Source organism: Musa acuminata, chromosome BXJ1-4 (genome assembly GCF_036884655.1).
Source record: "Musa acuminata AAA Group cultivar baxijiao chromosome BXJ1-4, Cavendish_Baxijiao_AAA, whole genome shotgun sequence".
NCBI classification, from domain to species: domain Eukaryota; kingdom Viridiplantae; phylum Streptophyta; class Magnoliopsida; order Zingiberales; family Musaceae; genus Musa; species Musa acuminata.
Genome location: NC_088330.1, coordinates 10,266,273 through 10,276,708, shown reverse-complemented (window position 1 = coordinate 10,276,708; position 10,436 = coordinate 10,266,273). Strand labels below are relative to the sequence as shown.

The 10,436-nt window shown below is 35.5% G+C and overlaps 1 protein-coding gene across 1 annotated transcript; it reads right to left on the bottom strand.

Annotated features, from left to right (window-relative positions):
• Positions 1 to 4,913: 4,913 nt before the first annotated feature.
• LOC135647895 (eukaryotic translation initiation factor 4E-1-like) lies at positions 4,914 to 9,949 on the bottom strand. The gene is made up of 5 exons (XM_065165724.1): positions 9,558 to 9,949; positions 6,262 to 6,427; positions 6,048 to 6,173; positions 5,369 to 5,434; positions 4,914 to 5,271 (listed from the first exon to the last, which is right to left on the bottom strand). The coding sequence occupies exons 1-5, from the start codon at positions 9,887 to 9,889 to the stop codon at positions 5,221 to 5,223; spliced, it is 741 nt and encodes a 246-aa protein (XP_065021796.1). The 5' UTR covers positions 9,890 to 9,949; the 3' UTR covers positions 4,914 to 5,220.
• Positions 9,950 to 10,436: the final 487 nt, after the last annotated feature.

Below are 10,436 nucleotides of genomic sequence, written 5' to 3'. Positions count from 1 at the left end.
CGACAGCGCGGCTAGGGAGGGGTGCGCCGGCGACCCAGTTGGCGAGGTAGTCAACCAAGAGTTCCTCCGCCGTGGGAAGGAACCTGTAGCCGCTCGGTACGAGGTCGATGGGCTCCATTGATGGACGACTAAAGACGGTTTCTTGACTAGGAGAGGAGAGGAAATCAACGAGGAGGAGAATGGAGCCGAGGAGAGGCGAGAGGCGCAGGGGCGAGAAGACGGAGTGAGAGTGGGAGAGGCGTGCGATATATGTATATATATATATATATATATATATATATGTAGGCAACGGGCGCGCAGAGTGATTCTTGAATCGAATCCATGTAAGCGTGTTTCCTGTTCTGGATTCCGAATCCCCAAATTAATTATATTTATAAGATTTTAGCGTCGTATTATATATTTAATTTGAAAGTAACTTTCGCACGTGCTCATCTTCTTTGTGTCTCTAAATCCACCGAGCCCTTCGCCCCGTTCGATCTGTCTCTGCTCGGGAACGGAGGTGAGCATTTGGTCCGAAACACCTCATCTTTCAGCGAAATGCATGGATTTTAGGGCTGATTTTGAGTTTTCTTCGATCGATTTCAGGTTGGTTCGATGATCGCGAAGACGGAGGAGGTATGTGCGCTGCTTCCTCCAATATTGCCTTGTGGTTTGTGGGTGGGAGCTGACGGAACCAATCAGAGGGACGAGGAGGGTGATCATTTGTCCCTGTATGCCAACAAGATCCGTCGCATGTTGATTTCCTTTCCATTCTTGCCACATTGTCGCTTTGGGCTTTATTCTTAGTTAGGTTCGTGTTTGGTGTAGCAACATATGAGTAGCAAAAATGATAAGTAGAAGTAATCAGATCCTATGAACTAGCAGACTGGATTGAAGCAGAATGATATTTGAGAATGGTTACTTGACATCCATGAAACATCTTATCAACGTTCTCGGTTGGGACTCTCACTGCCGAGTGTCAACCACAGCGAAACAAAATTATGGACGAGTTTCTCTACAATAAAAGATAAGATGCTGAAAGACAGTGACAAGCTTGAAATTTTGATTACAGCCTTTTAGCATACACCTCAAGGGTTTTTAAAAGCAGCAAAACTTCAAGACTGAGTACTGTTATCAGCAGACAACATAGGATGGATGGACCACAGCAACACTCACAAATAAGATAGCAGCAGCATAGGACAACAATCTAGTGAGAGGATAAAGTAGCACAAAACAATAGCAAGTGATCTCCATTTCACAAATGAAATAAATGTATCTGATTCATTTTGTGATCTCATCTTTTTTGTGCGGATCAATTGATTAATCTTATCTTCTTTCATTTTAATTTATCTTGTTTAAGAACCTATTCTGGGAAATGATTGTCCTTTTCAAGACAACAAAAAAAAAGAGAGAGAGAGAGAGAGAGAAAATTTTTTACTTTGAATTTCTTCAGAGGATTGAGTTTTTCGTCCAAAGTATACTCCTTAAGTGAATCAGTATTTTTTTTATTTCCTGTTAAACAAGTATGAGAATTTAATTACCTCCTCGCTATATTAAAATTTTTGATTGAGGATAATAATTTCACTGAAATGTTTAACAAATTCTTGCTGAAGAGTTTTGGCAATAAAAACTTTTGTTGGTAAGATCAATTTTGGTGATGGCAAGATTAGTGATGGAAAAATTATATATATTTTTTGCTATATCTTGACAAATAACCAGCAAATACCTAAAATCTCTGAAGTCATCTGGTAATATTTTGCAAGCATAAGAACACCATATTGCATAACAAAAACATCAAGGAGTCCACTATTCTGAGCATGTGAAAAATAACAGCAATTGGTGTTTAGCTAATATTCATAGTAATGTAAACTTGCAAAGAACAGAGGGTATTTGGGTTCCAAAAGAGGGACACATGAGGATTTAAAGTGTGATAAAGAGTGAAATAAAAGTGTGATAAAAGACTGAGAAAGCGAATGAGAATGAGAGTAACACAGAGCGAAAAGGGGGACACATGAGGATTTGAAGTTCCAAAAGAGGCCTCAATGGTTAATTTGAGTATTCGGGTTTCACTTGAGCCGATTTGGATTGGTATCGATCAAATTTCGATCGATACAATATGAGTTTTGAAGGTACCGAGCGACATATCATCCATACTTGGCCGATACCTCACCTGATTCTTGCATACCATCTGAAACGGGCTTATCACTTTCCAATCAGTGGGCAGACCAGTACGTACAGTGGGCTTATCACTTAGTTAGGTTCGTGTTTGGTGTAGCAACATATGAGTAGCAAAAATGATAAGTAGAAGTAATCAGATCCTATGAACTAGCAGACTGGATTGAAGCAGAATGATCTTTGACAATGGTTACTTGACATCCATGAAACATCTTATCAATGTTCTCGGTTGGGACTCCCACCGCCGAGTGTCAACCACAGCGAAACAAAATTTTGGACAAGTTTCTCTACAATAAAGATTATATGCTGAAACACAGTGACAAGCTTGAAATTTTGATTACAGCCTTTTAGCATACACCTCAAGGGTTTTTAAAAGCAGCAAATACTTCCAGACTGAGTAGAGTTATCAGCAGAAAACATAGGATGGATGGACCACAGCAACACTCACCAATAAGATAGCAGCAGCATAGGACAACAATCTAGTGAGAGGATAAAGTAGCACAAAACAATAGCAAGTGATCTCCATTTCACAAATCAAATAAATGTAGCTGATTCATTTTGTGATCTCATCTTTTTCATGCGGATCTATTGATTAATCTTATCTTCTTTCATTTTAATTTGCCTTGTTTAAGAACCTATTCTGGGAAATGATTGTCCTTTTCAAGACCAGTGGGTGTATTTTCCCTTTCCTCCCTGATAACAAAAAAAAAAAAAAGCGGGAAAATTTTTTACTTTTTAATTTCTTGAGAGGATTGAGTTTTTCTTCCAAAGTATACTCCTTAGGTGAATTGGTATTTTTTTTATTTCCTGTTAAACAAGTATGAGAATTTAATTACCTCCACGCTATATTAAACTTTTTGATTGAGGATAATAATTTTCACTGAAATGTTTAACAAATTCTTGTTGAAGGGTTTTGGCAAAAAAAACTTTTGTTGGTAAGATCAATTTTGGTGATGGCAAGATCGGTGATGGAAAAAATATATATATTTTTTGCTATATCTTAACAAATAATCAGAAAATAATATTTATTTTTTTCCCCAAATCTCTGAAGTCATCTGGTAATATTTTGCAAGCATATGAACACCATATACTATGACATAAACATCAAGGAGTCCACTATTCTGAGCATGTGAAAAATAACAGCAATTGGTGTTTAGCTAATATTCATAGTAATGAAAACTTGCAAAGAATGCAAGAAGCTCTAGAAATGAGTTTATCTTAGCAGCAACAACATTAAAATAATTTCTCACAATTTTCAAAACTTATTGTTGAAGAAAAATGAAGGTGATTTGAAGTTTGTTTTACAACTTCATTTCATGGAAACTCTCCAAATACGTTTCACAAATCCAAGTTCCTCTTCCACATAAAAGCTCAATATAAGAAAAGAACAAATAGGATACATGCTAAGATATAGAACAATATGTAGAATGGATGATCCAATCATGGATCACAGTATCATGTTGATCAGTGGTATTGGCTCATGAACAGTCCGGTATTGGCTCATGAACAGTCCGGTATAGTCGGTATCGATGTACCATATGTCTGAATATTTGTACATCCCAATTTTTTTTTTTTAAGCCAATGATGATTGGAATTCACAAAAGATAATTTTTACGTATTTAATCCTAATTAATGATAACTTGTTATATTTAAATAAGAATATAGTGTCTATGAGGCATGAAAGAATAGGAATAACAGGTTATAAAGATGAGAAAGTGAATTTATCTTTTTATAACCACCAATTTGACCCTAAGTATCCCTAATTTAGGTCTAAATGTAAGAGAAAGAACCTAGTTGAGACTAAACATAAGAGAATGACCTTAATCACGTTTAATCTTTGTACAAAATGATGATAAAACATAGATAAAAGCTAAACGCTCTCTCAAATTAGAGTGAAATTCCATCATATGTTGAGTTCGAATCCCTTCTTTATTTAAATCAATATCTTAATTACCATTAATCACCGATCATGAACTTTCACAAAGAAAAGTGTGAGAAAGAGTGAGAAAGCGGATGAGAATGAGAGTAATACCGAGTGAAAAGGGGGACACATGAAGATTTAAAGTTCCAAAAGAGGCCTTAATGGTTAATTTGAGTATTCGGGTTTTGCTTGAGCCGATTTGGATTGGTATCAATCAAATTTTGACCGATACAACATGAGTTTTGAAGGTACCTTGCGACATATCATCTATGCTTGGCTGATACCTCATCGACATATCGTTACTACACGGCACCACTCCGTATTTTATCCGTATTTGATACGGGGCAAAATAGTGTTCCAATGATCAATTTGACTGTTGGAGCTTTTTCTCCTCCTATTTAAACCATTCTTCTCTCCGATTTGTAAATTAAGCTAATTTGGAAAGATGAGGAAAAATTTTCTTATGAATTAAGCTAATTTGGAAAGATGAGGAAAAATTTTCTAGTGAAAAGATATATATTTGTTTTCTTTAATTAGAGAATAATTAGACTATCCTAACTTTTCGAACCTAAGAGGTATGTATTCATTTTTTAATCAAGAGGTATATATTTGTAACTTGAAAACACTATCCTAACTTTTTTTTTCTAATTTTTAAGTATTTTAGAGGGATAAATCGATAAAATCAGATGTACCGCTCGGTACACCTCAGTGTACCGATCGGTACACTCGTACCATACCATACCAAGCCCGGGTCGAAACTTCGGTACGATACGATACGACGGACCTTAGGACTCGATTATTCTTTGTATCCGAACACAACGATGTTAAAGAGTGCAAACAAGGATAAGTTTCTTCTACAACAAACACAAAGGTGGCCAAGCTTCACAAATGAAAATGGAATGGATGTAAGCGGAATGATATGATGCAACATATCACGGTTGTCATGCATCACAATGTCGTCGATGCATCACCCGATTAAAAACATGATCAGCAGTTCCAAAAGCACTATTAGTTCACTCGAAATTAGTAATAGAAGCTGAACAGTGTAAAAATCTGTGATGTCTTTCAGCAAAATGAATTCTTCGATCCAGAAGCACCCTCTATCATCTGTAGGAACTGTCGGCCATGGTTCCCTGTCATGATAATCATACTTGATATGTACTCTTGGCAAATCTATCATGTTTTTTTGCGTCATCCTGTAAAAAATAAGGAACATGGTCATCTGATGTGAATATTTGATATCCTCTTTCGAGGATAAAGTGAAACAAACTCGGCATAGATCAATGCACTCACATGAAGAATAAAGCCAATGGTCTCGTTGTAATCCAAATGCTCCTTCCATTGCCTCCCAATGCTTGTCTACAAAAATGGTGCACAACATGGATTCAGAAACACTAAATGAGGCAGAAAGAGATTCATGACATAGTGAGTGACAAAGTTGAACTTGGAGCCACCAGATTCTGGAACAGGTCATTTTCAAAGTAGATACGATTCAAAACATACTGGTGTAAAACAAATTAAGTCTACCTATGTTCAAAAAATAACAATATAAATCTAAGAGGAGCTGTAACACGATTAACCTCAAGATACAAACATTATTTCACAAACACCATGTGAATAATAAAGTTTTACTGGCTTCGAAACTGTTTCTATGTCAGAGAGATGGCAAAACAACTTCTTGACAAGATGGATACACTAACACCTCTATTTTTTATGTTGATCATGTAGTACGTGGAAACTTTGTTATAGTTTGTGCCATCTTAGGTTAAGCAGCCACACCAACAGACCCGCCACTCGGGGATATGATGACACTTGTAAAGTAACTGATATACATATTGTTGAGCTGGTCTAAGCAATCAATCACGAGACTAAAGAAAATAGCTATGTTTCCTAATGATTAAAATTTACACAATGATATGATAGAAAACCCACGAAATGAGATTGCAATACCTATAGGTGATTGAGTGTTTACCTGAGCAGCTGCATCTAGACCATTTCTAGTCCAGATGGAAATTTTTTCCTGCTTAGCTCGTACATTCACAACTGCCCCACAAATATAATCACCATGGTCAAATTGCTCGCCAATCATAGCCAACAACTAGAAAATACAGGAAAAGATGGTTGAAATTTGAATAAGGCCACTAAGTAGTCTAGACCATAATAGACAACCATAAAGAGAGGCATACAGTGTGTAACCATAAATTATCAACTTTTCCTCTAGAGCAGCTCAGTGTCCATTTTCCTCCATTGGCACATACAGGGTCCTCCCACTTGGGCTCTATTCCATATTTGAAGCAATGGAAGTCTGCTCCAATAGCCAACTTGCTGGGACGATTTATATTATTGTAGAGACTGAAGAGAACAAGCCCAAAAATAAACCATCAAGTTCCAATAGCGTAATAGAGCATTTGGAGGCAAAAACTAAATCAAAAGGACAACAGAAAGACCTTCAACACATCAGCATGCGAAGGCAAAGGAAGCCAGAAAAGGAAAGTGTAGCTTATAAATCATTCTTTGGCATAGAATTTTATGTAAAAGAGCAACGACTCTCCTCTCAGAATATGAACCAAATTTGGAACAATATATGCATGAATCTTATAGATAACATGTTTGATTTATATATCCTGCATAATGACCTATAACATATAAAAGACAACAAAGTAACCCAGGACTTCATTCAAAATCTTCACTTCTCTCAGTTTATCTAAAATATGCAACGAAGTACTCTATACAACAAAGTAGAGAAAACAAGAAAAGGGAACGTCTGAAATAGAAAACCACTAAAATATTATAAAGTGCTATAGCCAAAATTACTCATGAGGTTTTTGCTCAGCCAGGTAACAAGATCTAATGAGTTAATAATTCCCCATAACAAGGTATGGCAACAACTAAAATCCTTAAAATTTTAATATAAAGTCAACCAAAGACATTATTTCACATAACAATATGCTATATATCTCCATAACATGCATTGAATCCAAATTCAATGAGAAAGGAAGAAGCAAGCAAGAAAAAAAAAGCACACTACACAGAAATTCAGAGACATGTGCAACCCCCATTTGAACCTTATGTTATGCATTTATGGTAAAGCAGAAAAACGTGCCGCTTGGATGATTAATTTTCAACAGTCTATGTTCCTGGGTCAGACAATGAACTACAATCATGCAGTCAGCTATATTTTTCCTCAAGACTCATATAAATAGAAATTCTATGTAGAAATCCAACATTGATCCAAACAATTTGGAGATAATAATGAGAATGTTATACTAAACAAATTTCATCCTCAAGCGTTTGTGAATGTATTTAGTTTCTATAGATACAAAGCATTAAATATGAGTATCCCAAGCAAGCTCTTAGAGATTAAATTATTTTCAACACTCTCAAAACAAAAGCACGAGATCAAGTCAGATACGACATAACCTCACCACTTGAAGCTACCATACCCTGCATTTCCATCTTAACCATCATTCTAGTTTTAGGTGAAATTTGAAGGTCATAATTGAGTAAATCAGAAGATCAGCCATTTGAATAACATCTTTTAGAGTGTTACTCATCAGATATGGAAAATAAAGATGCATTAATCAGTTAAACGCACAGAAACACCATAGGATCATTGTTTACAAATCCTGAACCTTAAAAATGCTTGTCAATTAACTATAATTAATGAACCTACTGAAATATGAAAGAACATTTTCCTTCCTGAAACATCATAAAAAAGAAAAAGAAACTTTAATTCCAATCCTATTATAATTGTCCTAGATTTTAGTTCCATAAAAAACCAACAAAAGAAGACTGAAATTTTGAAATTTCAAAAAGATGTGGACCATAGAATCAAGCAGCCAATTAATGCATCAAAGTTTTGCTGCAATTTAAAAATTAATGTTTTAAGCCTAACTAAACCAAGTCGATTATGTAGCTAATCAATGGCTCCAAAACTATGTCTGATCATCATTCACACGAGTTGTTCGACTATATTATATGTGGCTGAGTCAATTATTAAATATAAATCCAAAAGATTACTCAAACATTAAAAAGAACAACAAATCATAGTACTTGACATAATGCACCATAAACTAGTAATAATCTTGTCCATATATGCAATTTCAAACAGAACTACAGAAGAAGCCTGTACACACAATATGGTATAGAAAATGTTGTCCTCCATGTACCAGACAAGTGAAAGTCCCCCCCCAAAAAAGAGAATATCTAAATAAATTATAAACTCTGAGCTGCAATCCTGTTTCATTATGACAGTCTACAAACAAAGACTCAGCATATAAGCGAACCTTACCAGTGGAGAAAATTGTTTCTTACTCCAGTTACCATAATTTTAGAAAAGGATGCATTAAAATAATTTGCTCTTGGAAGATGTCATTTGGCAGGCACACATTCCTCTATTATCTTATATGAAGAAAATAAATCTCTGTGGTGTGTAGTTTGTACAGATAAATGAAGACATAATTGATATGGCCAAGCATATGACAGTGACTTTGGCTCCATGAACTCAAGGACATCATTAAGCCTAGACAAATTTCACAACATTTCTTCACTGCATTCTATTAGCTCTTTGTTTTTCCAAATACCTTTATTTTCTCAATGTTTTATTTGGCAATTACATCTATAATGCTTGCTTATCAACAAAAAAGGCCTTTTTTTAGGATATCTCTAAAATAAACATCTAATTCGAAGTTGTTTCTTTAATGTCCACTTCTCATTTTCTATAAGTTAAAAGCCCACAAATATTTTCTTTAACTCAAATATGGAGACAGACTCTAAATTGTATTAATATAGATAGTGCTCTAGCAAACATGGAAAGAAAGAACCTAAACTTTCTTTTCAATACCTGTTTAGATTTTTCTTTACAAATTAAGGTCAGATTTACAGAAGAATCCATGGCTAGAGACATAGGAGGCTAAATAACATATAAACCAAAAAGGGTATCCCATTCAACTACATTTTCTAAGAGAGATCAAAATCCCAAACACTAATGTAGACTTGCTCATGCCAGCCCCAGTGGACGAACCTTTTTGGCACATTCTGTGGTCAAAACCCAACAAAGAAGGACGCGAAGGAAAATTTAAACAGCCCACCTTCACCAAAATTACTTCACTTAAGGAACACCCTAAAGATTTAAAAAACTAAAGAAGATTCTTCAAGTGAAAATGTATGCCATCAATCAATCAGAATAGCGTAAGTTTTTGAATATTTTTCTCAACAAATAGGCAAGATGCTCTCTAGAAATAATTTGTCAACAAAGCAATTCTCAGCTATGTTTTATCTAATTGGTGATCCAAGAAATCTTGTGCTTCCCCATTTCTAGTTTGAAACCAAACATCCCAAGAACAACCACGATGGCTTGAAGACGACAACAGGAACCTTCCTTACAAACCGTAGCAACATATTATCTGGTTAAACAGAACATAAAGGACAGCTTCTGATACAATACAATGATGCACATTTCTAACGAGGAAAGACAGATTACCCCCAGAAATCTTCGACAGTGGAGAAGGTGTGGACGGGTCGGATGGAACTGCCCCAAGCGACCTGTTTGGATTTCCCTGAGGGATTGTCGAACCAGAAAGTCCAAGAGTGTTCCAACGGGTGGATCGCCATCTGCTTCCGCCGTTCACCGCCGCCATCTACTCCGTCGCCGGCGCCCTCCTCGTCCTCCCTCCCTGCCCTCCGCTGCTCCATCCCCGAAGGTGGGGAATCCCCCACAATTTCCTCGTCCTCTGCTTCCAGCCTCTCCACTTCCGCGTCCGCCGCCTCCGAAGTGGCATTTCCCATCCCTCCGTCGCCGTTCTCGACCGCCATCGTCGCCGCTCCCGTCGCTCTCTGGCTCACTCCGCTTCCAATTCGAACTAAACCCTATCGCAATCCGACGGACCCACAGCGATTCATATATATATATATATATATATATATATATATATATATATATATATATATATATATATATATATATATATATATATATATATATATATATATATATATATATACCCCTCATTTTATTTTTTTTCCGAAATAATATTTTTAACTTTAAAAATAATTAAAATATATCTCAAAAAAATTTTGTCAAATTTTTGTATTCGTTTTTTTTATCAATTTAAAATTATTATAATATTTTTATCTGTCTCACTTATTTTGTTTATAATGTTTTGAGTTCTTCGATAAAAACATAATAAATAAATGACACCATATTGTGGTTACGTTTATAAAGGTTACGAGTCTATTTAATTTATTTATTGTTTTTATATTATTTTTATTATGATGACTATAGCATCATAGTAAGTTAATTTTTTATTTATAAACTATTATAAATAATTATTTGAATCATAGTATAATATGTCAAGTGGCT

What these genes read in the sequence shown, in the direction of transcription:
- LOC135647895 (XM_065165724.1), bottom strand. Translation starts at nt 9,889, where the DNA reads ATGGCGGTCGAGAACGGCGACGGAGGGATGGGAAATGCCACTTCGGAG. An exon ending in ATAATTTATGGTTACACACT is followed by an intron (nt 6,174 to 6,261) that starts GTATGCCTCTCT and finishes TGTATTTTCTAG; the next exon opens with TTGTTGGCTATGATTGGCGA. An exon ending in GTCTAGATGCAGCTGCTCAG is followed by an intron (nt 5,435 to 6,047) that starts GTAAACACTCAA and finishes CCATTTTTGTAG; the next exon opens with ACAAGCATTGGGAGGCAATG.